This window comes from Oncorhynchus clarkii, chromosome 32, assembly GCF_045791955.1.
Source record: "Oncorhynchus clarkii lewisi isolate Uvic-CL-2024 chromosome 32, UVic_Ocla_1.0, whole genome shotgun sequence".
NCBI lineage: Eukaryota > Metazoa > Chordata > Actinopteri > Salmoniformes > Salmonidae > Oncorhynchus > Oncorhynchus clarkii.
Genome location: NC_092178.1, coordinates 35,971,194 through 35,992,873, shown reverse-complemented (window position 1 = coordinate 35,992,873; position 21,680 = coordinate 35,971,194). Strand labels below are relative to the sequence as shown.

The 21,680-nt window shown below is 44.5% G+C and overlaps 1 protein-coding gene across 1 annotated transcript in view; it reads right to left on the bottom strand.

The window, feature by feature from the left end:
- Positions 1-21,680, bottom strand: part of LOC139392191 (exostosin-1b-like) — a 101,462-nt gene that overhangs the window by 22,684 nt on the left and 57,098 nt on the right. The window contains exons 2-5 of the mRNA XM_071139977.1: positions 10,559-10,652; positions 9,361-9,468; positions 8,917-9,036; positions 100-232 (exon numbers count right to left, since the gene is read on the bottom strand). Of these exons, the coding sequence (XP_070996078.1) occupies positions 100-232; positions 8,917-9,036; positions 9,361-9,468; positions 10,559-10,652 (455 nt within the window). The remainder of the gene's footprint in view (positions 1-99; positions 233-8,916; positions 9,037-9,360; positions 9,469-10,558; positions 10,653-21,680) is intronic.

Genomic DNA, 21,680 nt, shown 5'->3' with positions numbered 1-21,680 from the left:
GTCTAGACCGGGTAACTGTAAAAGGACTGTGACAACTGCTGGCGTGAAAAGGCCACATAAATACATGTGATCGATTGGTCGATTGAGAGGAGTACTCACCTAGGGTGGCGTAGTAGAAGGGGAAGTCTCCCAGGTGGGCAGAGTACTGTGGCAGGGCGAAGAGCCCCCCGGGGTGGCTGTTCCACATCAAGGTGCTCCTGGACCCCTGCTGCAGCACCCGGTCCTGGATGATCTGAGGGCAAGAGCGGATGGTTGGAGGTTAAACCAAACAAAACATTCATATTTAAACACTAAAAACCAGTCACTCAAAACAGATAACCCTAGTGTCTATATTATTAATTAAATGTGGTGGTGGGTGTGTCCAGTAGAGTGAACCATTCAGAATGTTGCAGATCGCTGTATAATGCAGTAAACCAGGCCTCTGCAACCCTGTTCCTGGAGAGCGACCGTCTTGCAGGTTCACACTCCAACCCTAATCCAGCCCACCTGATGCTAAGAATTAGCTGGTTGATAAACTGAATCAGGTGAGTAACAACTGGGGTTGAAACGAAAACCTACAGGAGGGTACTGTAGCTCTCCAGGAACAGGGTTGGAGAGCCCTGTCGGCGACTGACCATGTTTCAACTACAGATGGCGACAGGGTAATATCAACCGCATGACTTGATTTCTATTTGCAAGGCTCGAAAACGTTTCAGCCACGTAACACTGTGAGACGTCTGCGGTACATACAAGACATCCAAATATATTTGTGACACAGTACGAGTACGGACACACGTCAGTCACTCAAATAGAAGCTATGCCCAAAACATACTTCACACACCCGAACAAACCAGTGATGTTTTAGTGAAAACACCAGTCGCTCCAATGAGGAGTCCACTCATTCATTCCCCACACAAATAGACTAGTCACTCACATCCAAACACCAATACTGGACGGGCCATTTCCCCGTTGCTTTCTCTGGGGGGGGGGGGGGGGGGGATGCAATTTGCTTCTGCTGTGTTATTGAGGCACGCAAGAAAGAGATATTACCACTGTGCCCTTGAGCAAGGGCTAAATTGCTTTCCGTAAAAACAGATAGGTTTGCCGCCGTGTTTTATGGCTCTCTATCGAATCCTATGGTGGTGGACTAGGCGGCGGGGTGACTTGGCCGTTGGCTTGGCAACAATGTGAAACGTCTCGGGTGGTTGTAGATAGAAAGCGACAGGGGCGACTCGAGACGGGAAGTAATAATACCGCTGGAGGGGTCTTTGTTGGTTTGTTAGGATCCCCGTATGCTTCTGCAGTAGCAGCAGCTACACTTCCTGGGGTCCACAAAAATAAAACACAACAAGTAACAAAGCACCGATAGACGACGACAGTCACACAAATGTTAAATACAACGGTATACAAACATGAAGACAGAAAGTGTGTGTTTTAAAGTGTGTCCCCTCACAGACCCCACCGTTCCATGGGATGTTGTTCAATCTGTTTTTTTGTTGTTGTTGTTTTTGAAAGGTCACTTTGCTTTTTGCTTGAGTAATTGGAGATCTATGCAATCACAGCTGTGTGCAATACTGTAATAATATTGACAAAGCGATAAAAATGAATCTGCGAAGGCGGGGGGAAAGAAACGACAGGCAGTTTTCCGCTGCTACGACTCCTCAGGGCAGTCGATAAGAATTTACCTCCACCCAACAGATTAACTTGGAATCTTTAAGCCTCTCAATAAAATGCTGTCACCAACTTAAAACTGGGGCCTTAACACCTTATGGGAGGGGGGGGGGGGCTATTTTTCTTGCATGGTTGAAATCCTTCCCCTTGAGAGTCATGGCCGAGCATGATGACGACACAATGTAGCCTCCCAACAGCTACAATTAGCAAATTAGGAGGATGATACATGAATCCACTCTCTTTTGGAAACACTAATTCCGTTTAACAGGTGCGTTTAATAGGTGTGCCGGGATGTGGCGGAAACAGGGAAGGCTCCATTGGCTTTGTGATTGGTCGAAACAATCTCAACGTCCTGACAGGAAACGCAACTTGATTGGTTGGGCTTGTTCTCTCGCTTGTTTACTCACTTGCCAAATGAGCCGCCCGCCACACACAGACGCTGGTTTGTGTGTGAAGTCGGGAGAGGATGACAGGGAGTGAGTGTATGTGAGGAGATTAAATCTGTCGAGAGAGATGGGTGTGTGTGTGTGTGTGTATATCGGCCTAGATCTGCAGCTGAGAGTGAGACACCGCCGAATGAATAAACCATGGCACTCGTTATCTCGGGGCTGCCAAGGCAACGCCATTTACATATGTCACCCTCTAACCCCCCACCAAATCTCTCTTACTTTTTTAGCTCTGGCTTACCCGTTTAGCCCTCATTTCTAACTTGAACACATTCGCCACATAAAACAACACGGCTAAGTCACCGGGCTGTGCCGTGTTACAATCCCCCCTCAGCACAGTTAGGTCTGGGTACCACCGCCAAGCCGGGGCCCAGACACTGAGACGTGTGTGTGTGTGTGTGTGTGAGATAGCAGCAAACCCTGGTTGAGACTAGTAGAGATAAAAGGTGATTGGCGGGACAGACTAGAGATATCCACCAGGTTGGTGGGAGGCTAGCATGAATCCCCAGAATGGAGATATGGGTGAGATTGTGGGGCAAGCGGTTGGTTTAGTGCCAAGGCTGTGTAGAAAATGGATACATTTGAGATTGGTGCAATGCCATTGTGTACACTGTGAACTATGAGCATTGAAAAGACATTAGGGCTGTCCGACAAAAAAAAAAAAGAGTATATTTTTCCATCTATACAGACTCATCCTATGTGTTTTAATCAAATAATCTATATGCACAGAGCTTGTCTGATGCTTTAAGCTCCCTGTTTGACAAAATAATTAGGACACACAAATGACGAGAGGGAGTCCGACCACAAATTGATTTGATTTTGCCAGGCCGGGCTCAGACTTGCTGGGCTGTGTAAAAAAAAATATGACAGCGAGTGACTGTGGGACTAGCACCCATCGTCTCCCTCTCCTCCCTGCTGCAGCGATCACTACAGAATAGTGTTTCTCGTGCTTTCCGTGTTGCTGAAGCTGCAACGAAACTACAGCCATTTCTGACTGAAATGTTCTCTTACTGAAATCTCTCATTTGTTTAGGAAAAACATTCCCTATTTCCTCAACCCTTGCTCTCTTTACGTGACACATGTATGCATCACATGCACTCCTAACACCGTAACAGAAAAATGGATGCAGGGGACGTGGCAAATAAACTGGAAATCAGGGAATGTTTACTGGTTGCTCAGGAGGTTAAGTCAGATGGGTGGAATACATTTGACTAGTTGTGGAAAATACTGGATGGAGATGAAAAAAAAGAAGAGCAAGGAGCTGTGTGCATTTGTGTGTGCCAACATCTTGTGCTCAGAGTGGTAAGGGGGACCCATTTGAAACTGTAGTGTGAGGGGTCTGTGTGCAAGGCTGGCTGGCATAAGGTAAGTCTAGCATGAGACAGAGACTTGGGAATAAACCGAGAGATTGCAGTGAGGCTAAGAGAGAAGAAGAAGAGAGATATTGATAGAGGTGACGGAGAAAGAAAGCAGCGCTTGACATTCACTTTTTTAGCCACTTGTCCTTTTCCAAGTCGGACAGACTTTTTACTTGTCCGAAAGCTTAAGTCACTTGTCCCCCCCCCAAAAAAATAAATAAAAATAAGTCTAACACCATGGGTCAAAAAGGTGACAAATTGTGTTGTATGCTGCAAGGAACCACTTCACAAAATAACCATTATTAAATCATTGGTACTGACGATAGAAGGCTGCTGGTCTCTAATCTCATGTATTATATCTCCTGCCATTAAACCCCCCCAAGTAAAATACTGCACTGGTAGGCTACTGTATAAAACATGGTCTGTCAACCCGCCATCTGGAGCTACTGGGTTTGCAGGCTTTTATTCCAGCCCTGCTCAAACACACCCGGTCAGGCGCCGAAGACTATTATGGCAGCCCCGCGCACCTCTCTGATTTAGAGGGGTTGGGTTAAATGCGGAATACACATTTCAGTTGAATGCATTCAGTTGCACAACTGACTAGGAATCCACCTTTCTGCTTTATCAAGGTACTGTTAAGCAGCTGATTTTATGTGGTTTGTTTGAGCATGGCTGGAGCAAAAGCCTGCACACCCAGAAGCTCTCCTGGAATCTCCAGGAGGACGGCTGGCCAGCCTGCAACATTACAATTACAGCCAAATACTTTGTGCGCAAAGCTGTCAAAGGCAAAGGGTGGCTACTTTGAATAATCTAAAATCGATTTACCACTTTTTGGTTACTACATGATTCCACATGTGTTATTTCATAGTTTATGTATTCGCTATTATTCTACAATGTAGAAAATAGTAAAAATAAAGAAAAACCCTGGAATGAGTAGGTGTGTCCAAACTTTTGACTGGTACTGTGTATTAGAGGTCGACCGATTATGATTTTTCAACGCTGATACCGATTATTGCTGTTTGGGGTTTTAGGCTGGGTTTCTGTACAGCACTTTGAGATATCAGCTGATGTACGAAGGGCTATATAAATAAATTTGATTTGATGTGTGTGTGTGTGGTATGTGGTATGTAATATATATATATATATATATATATCTATACATCTATATATATACCGTGCCTTGCGAAAGTATTCGGCCCCCTTGAACTTTGCGACCTTTCGCCACATTTCAGGCTTCAAACATAAAGATATAAAACTGTATTTTTTTGTGAAGAATCAACAACAAGTGGGACACAATCATGAAGTGGAACGACATTTATTGGATATTTCAAACTTTTTTAACAAATCAAAAACTGAAAAATTGGGCGTGCAAAATTATACAGCCCCCTTAAGTTAATACTTTGTAGCGTCACCTTTTGCTGCGATTACAGCTGTAAGTCGCTTGGGGTATGTCTCTATCAGTTTTGCACATCGAGAGACTGACATTTTTTCCCATTCCTCCTTGCAAAACAGCTCGAGCTCAGTGAGGTTGGATGAAGAGCATTTGTGAACAGCAGTTTTCAGTTCTTTCCACAGATTCTCGATTGGATTCAGGTCTGGACTTTGACTTGGCCATTCTAACACCTGGATATGTTTATTTTTGAACCATTCCATTGTAGATTTTGCTTTATGTTTTGGATCATTGTCTTGTTGGAAGACAAATCTCCGTCCCAGTCTCAGGTTTTTTGCAGACTCCATCAGGTTTTCTTCCAGAATGGTCCTGTATTTGGCTCCATCCATCTTCCCATCAATTTTAACCATCTTCCCTGTCCCTGCTGAAGAAAAGCAGGCCCAAACCATGATGCTGCCACCACCATGTTTGACAGTGGGGATGGTGTGTTCAGCCGTGTTGCTTTTACGCCAAACATAACGTTTTGCATTGTTGCCAAAAAGTTCAATTTTGGTTTCATCTGACCAGAGCACCTTCTTCCACATGTTTGGTGTGTCTCCCAGGTGGCTTGTGGCAAACTTTAAACGACACTTTTTATGGATATCTTTAAGAAATGGCTTTCTTCTTGCCACTCTTCCATAAAGGCCAGATTTGTGCAATATACGACTGATTGTTGTCCTATGGACAGAGTCTCCCACCTCAGCTGTAGATCTCTGCAGTTCATCCAGAGTGATCATGGGCCTCTTGGCTGCATCTCTGATCAGTCTTCTCCTTGTATGAGCTGAAAGTTTAGAGGGACGGCCAGGTCTTGGTAGATTTGCAGTGGTCTGATACTCCGTCCATTTCAATATTATCGCTTGCACAGTGCTCCTTGGGATGTTTAAAGCTTGGGAAATCTTTTTGTATCCAAATCCGGCTTTAAACTTCTTCACAACAGTATCTCGGACCTGCCTGGTGTGTTCCTTGTTCTTCATGATGCTCTCTGTGCTTTTAACGGACCTCTGAGACTATCACAGTGCAGGTGCATTTATACGGAGACTTGATTACACACAGGTGGATTGTATTTATCATCATTAGTCATTTAGGTCAACATTGGATCATTCAGAGATCCTCACTGAACTTCTGGAGAGAGTTTGCTGCACTGAAAGTAAAGGGGCTGAATAATTTTGCACGCCCAATTTTTCAGTTTTTGATTTGTTAAAAAAGTTTGAAATATCCAATAAATGTCGTTCCACTTCATGATTGTGTCCCACTTGTTGTTGATTCTTCACAAAAAAATACAGTTTTATATCTTTATGTTTGAAGCCTGAAATGTGGCGAAAGGTCGCAAAGTTCAAGGGGGCCGAATACTTTCGCAAGGCACTGTATATATATATATATATATATATATATATATATATATATATGTGTGTGTGTGTGTGTGTGTGTGTGTGTGTTCTCCGTAGTTTGTCGAATGGGTGGCAACCCTAAGTCTACATATTGCTGTGACATTGCACAACCTTCAATGTTATGTAAAATTCTGGGAAATTAATTACGGTCTTTGTTAGGAAGAAATTGTCTTCACACAGTCCGCAACGAGCCAAACTGTGGCATATACCCTGACTCCGCTTGCTTTGAACGCAAGAGAAGTGACACAAAACACACACATACACACATACATACATACATACATACATACACGCGCCTTTCTCAAAGTCAATACACAGAAGTATATTTTTTTAAACCTGCATATTTAGTTAATATTGTCTGCTAACATGCATTTATTTTAACTAGGACAATTTTTTTGAGTTGCCTCCAAAGAACACCATACCTACTGTGAAGCATGGGGGTGGAAACAATGATTTGGGGCTGTTTTTCTGCAAAGGGACCAGGACGACTGTGTAAAGGAAAGAATGAATGGGGCCATGTATCGTGAGATTTTGAGTGAAAACCTCCTTCCATCAGCAAGGGCATTGAAGATGAAACGTTGCTGGGTCTTTCAGCATGACAATGATCCCAAACACACCGACCAGGCAACGAAGGAGTGGCTTCGTAAGAAGCATTTCAAGGTCCTGGAGTGGCCTAGCCACTCTCCAGATCTCAACCCCATAGAAAATCTTTGGAAGGAGTTGAAAGTCTGCGTTGCCCAGCAACAGCCCCCAAACATCACTGCTCTAGAGGAGATCTGCATGGAGAAATGGGCCAAAATACCAGCAACAGTGTGTGAAAACCTTGTGAAGACTTACAGAAAACGTTTGACCTCTCATTGCCAACAAAGGGTATATAACAAAGTATTGAGATAAACTTTTGTTATTGACCAAATACTTATTGTATGTATGTATGTGTACACACACACACACACACACACACACACACACACACACACACACACACACACACACACACACACACACACACACACACACACACACACACACACACACACACACACACACACACGTTATATTTACTGTAGATTTGATTGGACTGATCAAATCAGCATCATACTTTAAAAATCTTAGCTAGCAAGCAGTCATCACAAATCAAGTCGACAATCTACTGGCAAATCTTTTTCAACCCTTGTCATACGAAGATAAATTATAGATAAAACATATCGGTGCTCATCTGCCATTGGACAAATATTATACAACAAGTTGGAAATCGTAAATTCAACAATGAGTGGTTTGGAAGGAATCAGTGGCTAACTGCAAGCTTTGCAAAGAAATCCCTAGCCCGCTACTCAGTGGAGAGTGTGTGTGGTCCAAGTCTGGGTTTAAGGGTCTCTTCTCCAAGTTTAAAAGGATAAAAATTCATATGCAACACTATGGGCCAGAAAAGGTTGAATACATTAGCTATGCTGTCAATCCAGCATGATTTCTGCCGTGTTCAAAACAACTGGAAACTCAGAACTGGGAAATCTCAGACTTCAGTGAGTTCAAGACAACTGGGAACACCACTCAGGCCTCTTTCTAGAGCTCCAACCTGAAGATCACTGAAGTCATGATTCGACCTCGTGTCCCCCCCCCCCCCCTTTGAAAGCACCATAAAGCCAAACAATGCCAGACTGATGACAAAGTTTGATGACAAAATTTGCCCACAAACGACCGCCGCACCACCTTCCTGTTCAAGTGAGCACAGCACAAGGGGAGTCCAAAAATATCTTGTATGCTGCTGCATAAATTATGTAATATGCCAGGGAAATATGTATGCTGTAGCTAAAGTAATACTAAGTGTATGTTGTGTAGTAAGTTGATAGTAGCATGTGCCTCACCCTAATTATTTGGTCCCTTTCCCCTCCATAACTTAGCCTACAGTTCTGGCTTGGTGGTGCACATGTAGTCTATAGCCTGTTTTAGAGAAATGTAATCATCAAATATTATAAGAGCTTTCATTGTCTGCTTATATGCCCCCTTCATTTATCCTACGGTTCTGACTTGGTGTACAGGAAGAATACTGTAGGAACGGACCAAGTTGTGAATTATGTCGCTGTACATTTCAAAAGTGCTGAACAAATAGTTATATTGAATACATCCGTCCTGGCTCGCTCATTAAGGCTTAATCGAAATGACGGACTGCCTCTTATCTGCTCGTTGTTCTCTTATGCCATAGTTTGCACATCTCAATTATCAGTTGAAACCACATTGGTTTAAGCAAGTCAGCCATATCAGCTATGTTTTTTAAAAAGCCAGTAAATGAGGCTGAATGAACTGTTTCGCTGTCAGACAAGGCGCCTCTGATAACAAGGTGTAGCAGTGGTAAGGAATCACTCCATGGTGCTGAAAAGAAAGCTCTGCTGTTGGGACAGCTTTATGTAGGCCCTAACAGTTTGTGGGTACCATTTGTCACCGTTATAGTGCAATTAATGTATTGTTTAGTGTTGTGTAGTGGCTTTGCTGGCATGTATCTAAAATAATTTTGCGGGATTGCCCCACCAAGATTTACATGCTAAAATCGCAACTGGTTATACATGTGTGTGTCTGTTGTTCTGTATGTCTGTCTTTCAGTGTTTTATGGTGTGTGTGCGCATGTGTCTGTGCGTGTGTCTGTCTCTCACCTCCAGAGTGGTCAGCACAATCTTCTCCACAGAGGAGAAGTAGGCCTCCCAAAGGAACTGAGTCTGCTGCCTCAGAGCTAGGATCTTATCCTGATGGATGGAGCGCACCGTGGATGGGATCTGAGGAAGGGGGACACGGTTAGAGAGAGAGGGGGGATGACGGCAGGAAGAGGATTGGGGGGGGGGGGGGAAACAGGGAGGGGCCAACTGATCTTGTCCAATAACAAATAACAAAATGCCCATTTCATGTGTGCCTTTAATGAACCCAAACCCTGGTCCGAGAGACCCAGTGAGTGGACTCTCTGACCAATCAATGACAGTCATCAATCAGTTAACAAACAGGGAGAACCAATAGCAGTACCGGAGGGAGGCGGTGTAGGATTAAAGGGATGGACGGGGTTAAGGGGTTGACGTGCCGTGTGTGTGTGTGTGTGTGTGTCGTACCTGCAACAGGAGCCTCTCGTCCCCGATGACGGCTGCCGTGTTCCAGTTGATGATCTCAGAGAAGGGCAGCTCCCAGCCGTTACTCAGCATCACAGGCACACAGGCTGCCTAGACAGAGATACACAAGACAGGGCTTTCAAAAGTGTTCTCTCTCACACACCGTCTCCTTTCTAGAAGAGTGGAGAGCCAGCCTCAGTGGTGAGTCAGTGAACGCGTAGGAGAGAGGAGAGGGAGAGACAAGTGTATACTTTCTGTGGAGAAGTGTGCACCAATATTAGGGGTGATGACAGAGCACTTCAGAGCGTGATAGTAGATAGAGTTGGGAGTAAGTGCACTCAGTGAGGAAGTGTGCGACAGGTGTGAGGTAAAGGTTACGCAGCGTGCAGCTGTAGGGTGGGACTGAAGGGCAAAAGTGTGTAGCAGTTGAGTGGTGTATGGAAAGTGCATATGGAGCGGGAGGAAGTGTGCTTAAAAGTGTGTGGTAAACATGTGGTATAGGAGCAGTTATGAGTGTGTGAGTGTTCTGTGGTTGGCCAATACTTGGAGGAGACGTATGGAGTGGGAGTACGTGTGCACTTACAAGTGTGGTAATGAAGTGTGAATATAAGAGAGTGTAAGGGTTCTGTGATACGGGGAGGAGATGAAATGGAGTGGGTGGGTGGGAGTAAAATGCACTTGCAGTGCAAAAAAATAGAAAGTTGGTCTCCTGAGTGGCACATCGGCAAAACGCCAGTCTCAACTTTAACAGTGAAGAGGCGATTCCGGGATGCTAGCCTTCACTGGACAGAGGAACTTAGCTAACACAACGTGCCATTGGAACACAAGAGCGATGGTTACTGATCTGTGCGCCTATATATTCCCTTTAAAACAAAAATCAGCCGTTTCCAGCTACAATAGTCAGTTGCAATGTATACACTGTATTTCTGATCAATTTGATGTTAATTTAAAAATGAACATAGAATGAGCTTTTCTTTTAAAAACAAGGACATTTCTAAGTGACCCCAAACGTTTTGAACGGTAGTGTATGTATCGTGATGATGATATATCGTCCCTGTCCATTCCCAGCCCAACAGCACAGGTGCTGGGATATTAAAAAAAGGTGTGTGTTGGTCGAAGCCCACTGAACTGCAGTGCCTCCAAGTATCGTAGAGTCAATCTGTGTGTGTGTGTGTGTGTGTGTGTGTGTGGGCCCACTCACTTGTAGCGCCTCCAGGAAGCGAAAGGATCCCAGGCGTCTGCCCCGGGGCACCAGGCAGAAAGTGGAGTTGTGTAGCATCTCTCTGTAGTCGTATCTGTGCAGAAACACAAAACATACATGGTCAGTACACGTCACACACGGTCAGTACTGTACGTCACACACACACACACAAAGTAGAGTCTGTCAGGTTTATCTCCTATTGTCGTACACCGTCAGGACCAAACATACAGTGCCTTCAGAAAGTATTCATACCCCTTGACTATATGAGATTTCCACACATGGATTGGGCGTCCATTATTCTTTTAAAAATTCTTCAAGCCCTGTCAAATTGGTTGTTGATCATTGCTAGACACCCTTTTTCAGGTCTTGCCATAGACTTGAAAGTAGATTTAAGTCAAAACTATAACTCGGCCACTCAGGAACATTCACTGTTGTCTTGGTAAGCAACTCCAGTGTAGATTTGGCCTTGTGTTTTATGTTATTGTCCTGCTACCTGTACTTAGCTACATTCCTTTACATTTTTATCATGAACAACTCTAGTCCTTAATGATAAGTATACCCATAACATGATGCAGCCACCACTATGCTTGAAAATATGGACAGTGGTACTCAGTAATGTGTTGTATTGGATTTGCCCCAAACATAACACATTGTATTCAGGACAAAAAGTTAATTCCTTTGCCAGATTTTTGCAGAGTTACTTTAGTGTCTTGTTGCAAACAGGATGTTTTTATTCTGTACAGGCTTCCTTCTTTTCCCTCTGTCAATTAGGTTAGTATTGTGGGGTAACTACAATGTTCAGTCATCCTTAGTTGTCTCCTATCACAGCCATTAAACTCTTAACTGTTTTAAAGCCACCATTGGCCTCATGAGGAAATCTGAGTGATTTCCTTCCTCACTCCGGAAACTGAGTTAGGAAGGACGCCTGTACCTTTGTAGTGACTGGATGCATTGATACACCCTCCAAAGTGTAATTTAATAACTTCAGCATGCTCAAAGAGATATTCAATGTCATTTTTTTACATAGCTACCAATAGGTGCCCTTCTTTGTGAGGCATTGGAAAACCTCCCTGGACTGTGGTTGAATCTGTGTTTGAAATGATCTGCTCGACTGAGGGACCTCACAGATAATTGTGGGGGACACAGGAGATGAGGTAGACATTCAACAAACATTGTTAAACCCAATTGCACACAGCAAGTCACAGGTTGCATGGATTGACTCTAAGGAAATGTTTACTCCTGAACTTATTTAGGCTTGCCTTAAAAGGGGCTGAATACTTATTGACTGAAGACATCAGTTGCATTTTTTGTATTATTAATTTGTAAAAAAAAAAAAAAAAACATTCCACTTTGACCTGGGGTGTAGTGTTTAGGCCAGTGACACACAAAAAAAAAGCTCAATTTAATACATTTTAAATTCAAGCTTTAACAACAAAACGTTGTGGGATGTGAATACTTTGTCTACACAGGACGAGCTAAGCTCACCGTACTGAACTGAATAAACTGACAGAAAAAGATCACACACCCCAGTATACAGCAAGTCCCTCAGCTCCATCAATCATATACAGGTACGGACAGAGGACAGACATCTCTCCATTACCAACACACATTTTCCTAGGGTTTCTCACTGCAGTGCCATTCCTCATCTCCCACTTGCTCCCTCCATCCCACTCCTCTCCAGTGAAGTGTGCCTTATTGCTATTCTAACAGAATGATCAACCCTGCCAGGGGTAATGAGCTGACTGACACCTGCTACCAAGAGGCAAGCTTCTGCTGCGGTGTCTGCTTAATGTGTGTGTGTGTATGCATGTGTGCTCCAGAGAGCAGGAGCGGTGTGTACACACCCCAGTGAATTCACACACTCAGGGTGGCAGAGAGAGTAGGTACACAGATGGGAGGATAACATGAAGACGTTTTCCTATTTCACACAGACAGCAGTTTACTGGGGATTTAACCTCTACTAGGCCCAGGAGAAAGACTCTTCTCCTTCTCCTGTCATCGGGAGTATCTCAATTGCATTCCCTTCTCTCCTCTTTCCCAAAACCCATTGGATGAGAAGGTCAGGAGGTCCCTCCACTCTGGCCTTCTCATCCAATTGGTTTTGAGAAAGAGGTGGGGAGAGAAGAGGATGTGTGGGATCAAGGAAATGCATTTGAGATTCTCCCATTGCCTTTGTCCCATTTTCTCTTAAATCACATTTATAAAAGCCCCTTTCTCGTCATCGGTTGTCACAAAGTGCTTTTCAACTCTCCTCTATTCCCTTTCTCCTTCCTCTCTCCCTCCCATTATTTATTTAACCAGGCAAGTCAGTTTAAGAACAAATTCTTATTTACAATGACGGCCTAGGAATGGTGGGTTAACCTCCTTGTTCAAGGGCAGAACGACAGATTTTTAACCTCGTCAGCGCGGGTATTCGAACCTGCAACCTTTCGTTCACTGGCCCAACGCTCTAACCACTAGGCTACCTGCCGCTACTACTGCAGAACTTGCGAGGGAGTGTGAGCGGTCTAAAGACAAGTCCTTCGGGTTTAGAAGGTTAAAAGAGTGGAGAGGCAGAAAATCATTTCTCATTTAGCACGGTCTAGATGGGGTGAAGGGACCCAGTCATTCTCTCTATCCCTCACCCCATTCATAATGGCATGAGAGTGGAAACACCCAGTATGCAGTGGGATGGCCATTTACTGACACTACCAGAAGAGTGTGTGTGTGTGTGTGTGTGTGTGTGTGTGTGTGTGTGTGTGTGTGTGTGTGTGTGTTCACATCACATATAGGCTCACCTAAGATGCAGAGGGCAACAGCCAGGGCAAGTCTCCTGCTAGGATTCAAAGCACATGCACACACAGCCATTCACTCTCGCCCACACACACAAGCCAATAACTAATTAGCCAGCGCACCGCACTAGTCAGTGCTGAAACTCACATATATAACATAGTTATTAGCACATAACATGCATCACACACACACACCCCTCGGTGGCCAGGAGCTGAGTAGCGGACGACAGCTGCACACCCAAGCATTGGCATTCCATCACCTGCCGATGGAGACAGACGGGACCGCACACATATTTCTGCACCAGCTGTCTCCCTGTACAGTGCTGCCTCCCCCCGCCCCTCCCTGCCTTAATGCCAGAAAATATCAATGAGACAAACTCTGACCTAAATAGCTGTAGCGTCTCTCTCCCGAGCACATCTGGTTTTTGGGTTAAAGATAAGGTGTGCCCTTGGCATCGGGATATCAGAGCCTGCTCAGAGAAAGCATTTGTAAAGCAAAGCCTCACAGTAAGGGATGCACTGCACCATATATATGATAGTCTGGTTTTAGCTTACAGATGTTGCTCAGTAAACTAACACAGCACAGCGACTGTTTGGTTTTAGTTCATTTCTATGCATTTCAATTTGTTGAATGGAGTGATGGATCTCTAAAAAAAGAAAGTCCACGCACGTAGCTAAAAGTGAAGGATTAAATTGAATTTGTAGCCGGAGAAAAACTCCCAACACGGTTGTTGAAGTGAAGGATTCAATTGAAGCCTTAGTGCGGAGGAAACTCCGTCTATAGCTAATTTATGAGCTGAAATGGCACGCTCGCTAGGGTGAAAACTGTGGTTGAAGCCTTAGCTGGAGTAACGGTTGCATTTCCATTGTCGTTTCCATTCAGTCGCATCTAAGAATCACATTATTATTGTTATGAATCGTACGGACGTCAAAACACGGGAGAACCAAGGACACAGGTGATTCCTCATGTGAGATTATCGCTCGTGTTCACAGAACAAATTGGTTCTTAGAGATTAGGAGCAGGACCTGCAATTGTAACAGTAAACAACTCACAAAAATGGACGACTTGCGGTGTAGCCGTTAGTAATCCACACATCGATGTACTCATAAGAATGTGAAAGTGTGCCTTCTATTTTACATGCACTGTATGTAGTTCTGTACCCGTCTATTAAATGTTACGTACAATTTCATTTTTATGTGGTTCTGTCCTTCAGCTGGAATTGTCTAATGTTTTTACTGAGTGGCTACGGATACAGAGTTTTGTGTATCCGAATTTGGCTGCATGTAACTCAGCAGCTAAGAAGAACATGGGAAGAAAAAAAAAAATCGCCAGACTGCCTGTTTGTATCCGTAGGCACTCAGTGACATTAGACACGGGACCCCCTGTGCTCTACCAACTGAGCTACACGGGACTGGTATCTGTGTTTTGCTACGTTCCACCTCTGGCCAGCCCAACGTTCTAAGTAGCGGTGTATCGCCCTGGTGCCATATATGCTGATACCGTGGCGAGACTCTCGTGTCGCTCAGGTGGTAGATCATTGTACTTGCGACACCAGGGTTGTGGGTTCGACTACCACGGGGGTCCGGTACGAAGATAGTATGAAAATGTATGCACTCACTACTGTAAATTTGTAGTGTAAGGGCTATTTCAAAATCAAATTTGAGTCATGTGTCGAATACAACAGGTTCACCTTACAGTGAAATGCTTACCTACAAGCCCCTAACCAACAATGCAGTTTAAAAAATATGAATAAGAAATGAAAGGAACAAGTAATTAAAGAGCAGCAGTAAAATAAACAATAGCGAGACTATATACAGGGGGTACCAGCACAGAGTTAATGTGCAGGGGCACCGGTTTGTCGAGGTAATCTGTCCATGTAGGTAGAGTTATTCAAGTGACTATGCATAGATAACAGAGTAGCAACGGTGTAAAAGAGGGGGGGAAATGCAAATAGTCTGGGTAGCCATTTGATTAGATGTTCAGGAGTCTTATGGCTTCAGGGTAGAAGCTGTTTAGAAGCTTCTTGGACATAGGCTTGGTGCTCCGGTAGAGTTTGCCGTGCGGTAGCAGAGGGAACAGCCTATGACTAGGGTGGCTGGAGCCTGACAATTGTTTGGGCCTTCCTCTGACACAGCCTAGTACAGAGGTCCTGGATGGCAGGAAGCTTTGCCCCAGTGACGACCCTCTATAGCGCCTTACGGTCAGATGCTGAGCTGTTGCCATACCAGGCGGTAATGCAACCGGTCAGAATGCTCTCGATGGTGCATTCTGGTCAAAATTATTGTTAATTAATATCAACCCTGGAGTTTCTTTGCCCATGGGAGAAGTATATTTCAACCCATCAGTCCTTTCGCCACACAAGTTAATCTACAATTGTTGAATGAGTTTCCTGTAAACAATAGATGATATTCCTTCTCTTTTAGCCAGGCTTTTAGCCAAGCTTCAATTATATTTACAGTACATAATATATGTTCGTAAACTTACCATTAAAAAGTACCATAATGATTGAGTGTCGATATAGCAGTACCATGGTATTTGCACTGGTACTGAGTAAACCTCAAATTGTTCTCTACTATTCCACCCATTAAAACCTCCCCCCATCCCAAGTTGGAAGGCCGTCCCAGTGACTGGCTTGAAGAAAGAGTTTTCCGGAGGAGCGGGCGGGGGAAGGGTGCGGGCACAATCTCTTTATCCCTTAGCCACGGCCTCAACGCTATGTGTAATGTCATGTTTTATGTAAACCCCAGGAAGAGGAGCTGCAGCTGGAGCCAAATGGTGATCCTAATAAAATACTAGACACAGAGATCCAGCTAGATAAGACAGATCTGCAGCCAGACAGGCAGGCAACTGGCTCTGGTGCCTCTTAACGACAAAGGTTGGAATGCTACAGGTACAAGTTGGTTGTAGATACAGATCTAGGATCAGCTTGGAGGTCACCAGTTTTACATTAGTTAAATTGAATAACCAGTAAGGTGAATTTAACACAAAACTGATCAAGGATCAGCATCCAGAAGCAAGGACTGCCCAACACTGTTATAATAATGTCCTAAACAGTAATGACAGCTAGTGTCAGATTATGACAACTGACTGATGGGTCCATGTCTGCAGATAATGGTGTAGATTCCACAAGATGCAGAGCTGTACAAGAAGTGAATAAATTGTCACCTTGAGAGAGAGAGATTATATATAGAGATGATATATAATCTCTTTCTCAAGGTGACAATTTATTCACATCTTGTACAGCTCTGCATCTTGTGGGGTTCTACCCTCCATCTCTTCTATCACGTCTCCGTGAAAGCCAGAGAGGAGTGGCCCAGACCCGACTTATCCACTGCTTGCCCCTTCAGCCGGCTTGCTGGGGCACTTAGCAGGGTCACTGGTCACTGGCTGAGGGGTACAGTAGAGCCCGCTCTCCTTTCTCCATCCCATTTTCCTTTTCCTCTGTAACAGCAGCAGAGCTTTGTCATCCTGCTGACCTTGAGCTGCTGAGGAAACCCACTGCTGAGCGAACCGAGGAGCCCACAGGCTGTGTGTGTGTGTGTGTGTGTAAGAGAGATAGATAAAGAGAAAGACTATGAGAGAGGGAGAAAAAAAGAGAACGGGCAGCATATGAGTAGGCTATTGGTGCCTTGAGTGAAAACATTGGTAAATAAAGCCAACATCCCACAATCCCAAGGAAATATGATTCAGATCAGAGGAACTGAAAATAAGCCCTAATTAAATAATGTGTGTGTGTGTGTTTCACAGGTCTGATGCAATTAGGTGACCCTCTCATGCGGACCCACCAAGAACAACGTTCAACAGTTGCCATGGCAACCACCGTTTCGTGCCTCCACTTAGTAGGGTGACTTAATTCCATGAGTTCTGAACTTAATCCAGACGCACAAAAATAAATAAATCACCACAGTTAAAAATAAAAAAAGTGTTGATTTTGATTATTTTTTAAAGAAACTCTTTCCGAAACAAAGATCCTTCCTTAGTCCTCCATTAGCCAGGGAGGGGGGCTTGCCTGGGCAAGACGCCAGCGGTGCACTGCCGTCAGGCCTGAAGCAGTATGGGTATCCGACAGACTCTAGCTAGAGCAAACCCTCCCTCTGGGCCCGCTCGTTCTAAAGTGATGAAAACACAAAACCGCAAACATCGATGTTCTCCAAAAACACCGAGAAAAGGATCCAATTAAGGACTTTCATGAGGCTGTTGTCACATTAGCCTAAGAGATCTCTAGTCTCTCTCCCAGTGTGTGTGCGCGCTGCGTGTGTAATTACCGTGTGTGTGTGTGTGCTGCGTGTGTAATTACCGTGTGTGTGTATGCGCTGCGTGTGTAATTACCGTGTGTGTATGCGCTGCGTGCGCGTGAATTGCCCGAAGGGGGCTGGGATGTTTTTTTGTCAGTCTGAAGACACAAAGACGGTGAGGATTGAAGCTGTGTGGCTTAATCGTAACAATGAGAGGGGATGGAAGTAACACCGCAAAATGGAGGATTATGGCCACTGTGATATAGTGCGTCAGGCCTGGGAGCTAGCTGTAAACTCCGGTCAGACCTGGAGACCGTGGGAGGTGTGTGTGTGTGTGTGTGTGTGTGCGCGCGCGCGCGAGCGAAAGAGAGCGCGCGCGATAGTGTATTATTAAAAGGCAAATGAGTGATGCAGTCAGAACGTGTGTGCATGTTTGAGAAAGCTAATTAGTATACAGGCTTATAGGTGTAGGAGTGATTAAGACTGAGCATATGGTGTGAGTGCCTGTGAGTGAGGCCGATGTGACTGATTATATGGTTTGAGTGCCTGTGAGTGAGGCCGATGTGACTGATTAAGACAGGCAGTGTACTTGTGTGCTGTATATCAGGGACATATGTTGGTGTGTGTCTGCATAAGAACGATTATCGGTGTCCATATACGTGTGGCTGTAATAGTGTGTGTGCTTTTGAGTGTGCATGCGCATACGTCCCCGTAACCCTCAACCCTGGTTAGTGCTGGGGCTTAACCAAAATGTTGGTTATTTTGGGGTATTTAAAGAACTGACTCAAGTCGGATCAATTATTTGAATTCCATTGTGTTGCTTTTTTTCTCTCTCCTGTGAGCTCAATGCGCACATTGCATAGTTTTTCTAGAGACCAATCAGATCCAGCCTGAACTGTGCGATGTAGTAGGGAGTTGTAGTTTCCAACAGGCCAATGTTATACATAGTTTAGGGCATAAAACGTGGTAATTAACTACAATGACCATAATCCATTGTGCATCCACTTTTTTCTTTATTTATCCTTTATTTAACTGGGCAAGTCAGTTAAGAATACATTATTTACAATGACGGCCTACCCCGGCCAAACCCTAACGACGCTGTGCCAATTGTGCACCGCCCTGTTGTTCGCCGCCCCAATCACTGATGCTTGTGATACAGCCTGGAATCGAACTAGGGTCTGTAGTGACACCTCTAGCACTGAGATGCAGTGCATTAGACTGCTGCGCCAGTCGGGTCGGTTTCTTTTACGCCTGCTACAGAGAGAGAAGAATGCGAGATGTTGAGGTGATGTAGAGAGCAGCTGTTGCTTTGTGAGGTATCTCTACCTGAAAATACTTGATCTAAGTGATTGATCGTTGGTATTCAGCAGCCATAAAAGTTTGCCTTATTTACCTTGAACTACAAAATGGGGATTTTGTCAGACAGCATAGGCAGCAGCTCTATAGAGATGAGATTACTTTTTATTATTTAATTCCAAGTCATCAAATAAAACAAATGTAATGTACACAACTGAAATATTTTAATCAAAGCAACGTGAATAAATTATAGTTAAATTATAAGCAGTCACTACCATCATGGGACTTTTATTAATTGTTTTATTCTGTGTTACAGCATTCAACCCAAATAGTCGAAAACCGCGATTAAAATGTAAAAAATGAACAGAAACCGAACAGACCTCAAAAAGCACGAAGAGCTCAGCACTGCCCCCTGTACTCCCCACTCATCATCCCCGCGGCTGGATGCCCTGCCCATGTGGTGTGTGTCCGGCATTCTCTCCTCCTCGCTCCAGCACGCTCTCCTCCACAACTAATTCATTACCCTAATTAGGCCTCATTATCCAGCTTATGCTAGTTCCAATTAGCATCCTAGCATAACGTAACCCTGAGGTCCGCTTCCCCAAACAAACACACAGGCTGTGTGCAGGGTCCCATGACGGCCGTGAGGTCTGGCTACACATGGGGAATCCGATTACGCTCACTTACAGTCCAGACTCCAGTAAGTCTTACTCTTTACTTAGCAACTGACTTTCAGAGGTCTCCCTTTTTAAATAGGCAACAAAAAAACTCCCTTATTATGCATGTAGGAAGACGCAAGACACTTTGTTCATCAAGTTATAGGGACTGCACCTAAGAACCGACCATCAGTGTCAGTCACATCTAACTAAAGCCAATATATATATATTTTTAAGTCAGTTGTCTAAATGTCAATTAGCCCATTTTGATTTTACATTATAATTGTCTTTATTATGCAAACAAGTAATAAAGTTTGTGTTATTGTCAGTACTCCAGAGAGAAAGTGGAAGATTTCTTGAGCAATCTGCAAATGATGATGGCTAGCTAGTTAGCATTAGCGTGCTGTGACTTGAAGGCTGAGTAACTCCAAACAAGGACTCAAAACCAAAACAGCTACCTCAGGAATGTATCGTCAAGGTCTTAGCTAGCTTAGCTATGCTACCATAAAAAGAAACCTTGAATGTTTAAGCGTAGCTAGGAGGTAGTGAAGTCAGTGACACAGCCCGTATGGCATGCTAACTTCTAAACAGCCAAATGCATCAGTTTCCCACTTATACCTCCCCACAGCATTTCCTCCTAGCCTACCATTCCCCTGTCACATGCGTAAGCCTGAATATTTTACAAATACACCGATAACAGGGGTCCCTCCTGCAGAGATACTAATTCACTGTGACAGCTTTATCCAATGCTATTTTTTCAATTTGCTCTCTCCACCCCCCCCCCCCCCCCCCCTAGCCGTTTCCCACAGCAAACAGATTGAGGCAATTTTTCAGTTACATTTAGTATCTGCCTAGTGCTCAGAGTCCCCAATGACTATCTCTCCCTCCAGAGGATAAGGGGGAACTTTTAGAGGGACTCTCAACTCCCCCAACACACACTTCAAATCAAAGTTTATTGGTCACGTACACAGTTTAGCAGATGTTCTAGTGGGTGCAGCAAAATGCTAGCGCCTAACAATGCACGCAGCCACACGCAATAGTCACACAGCACCAAGACAGTTCACATGTAGTCTGACACACACACATACAAACCACTTTAGTCACTTCGATTTGCTCCCTGTTCGGGGCCCTGAGACACCTCAGAGGTCCAGACCGTCTGCATACACACTGGAAACCAGCTGTGTCTCATACTGCAGTGCACTTCACTTCCAGATGGCCCTCACGATGACGCTGTGTGTCATGCATGTGTGCGTGCCGTCCGTGTGTGAGTATACATGTGTGTGCGTGCGTGCGTGCGTGCGTGCGTGCGTGCGTGTGCGCGTGTGAGAGAGAGCGTGAGAGACAGCTTTGGATTTAGACAGCACATGCATCGCTGCAGCCTCCTTTTAAACTCAAACATTTGTCAGAGCTGCTGGAATAGATAGCAGAGGCCATATTTAGCCTTCTATCTGCAGCACACTAACCATATAAATATGGAAACATGCGCACACACACACACTAACTCATGTGCACAACATGGGTAGCTAGTAAAATCCCAGTGCATATGGCCCTGGTCCCATCTGCCTCTAGCTCCACTCCTCAAGAAAGGTGACTGGAAACCTAATTAACTCAAATAACAATTCCCTTTAAAAGGCTAAAACCACACACTCAGGGCCATATGCACCCCCAGTTACAGCACAGCATGAGATAAAGTACAATAAAACACAGACTCCCAAATAAAAAGATAAATGGGTGAATTAATAAAGATAGCCTGGGTCGGAGTTTGGATGTGGTGGGTGGCTGATCGCTAAAGGTTTCAGGATATGATTCCCTGGCATAAACAGTCACAGTACATTTTAACAGTAGTATTTAGAGTAGCACTCTCTTCAACACACACACCAATACAAAAAAATTCTGTGTTTTTTCACTCACTCACTCACTCACTCACTCACTCACTCACTCACTCACTCACTCACTCACTCACTCACTCACTCACTCTCTCACTCTCTCACTCTCTCACTCACTCACTCTCTCACTCAAACCCTAGCAATCATGCTCGGCGTGAGTCCGACATATCCAAAGGTGAAGCAGCAAACCCTCACAATGTATGACAGAGGAGAGCTGCACAGGGATAATGTCTGACAGAGTGAGGGTGAATGAGAGCAGAGTGCTGGCTGGCTGTGT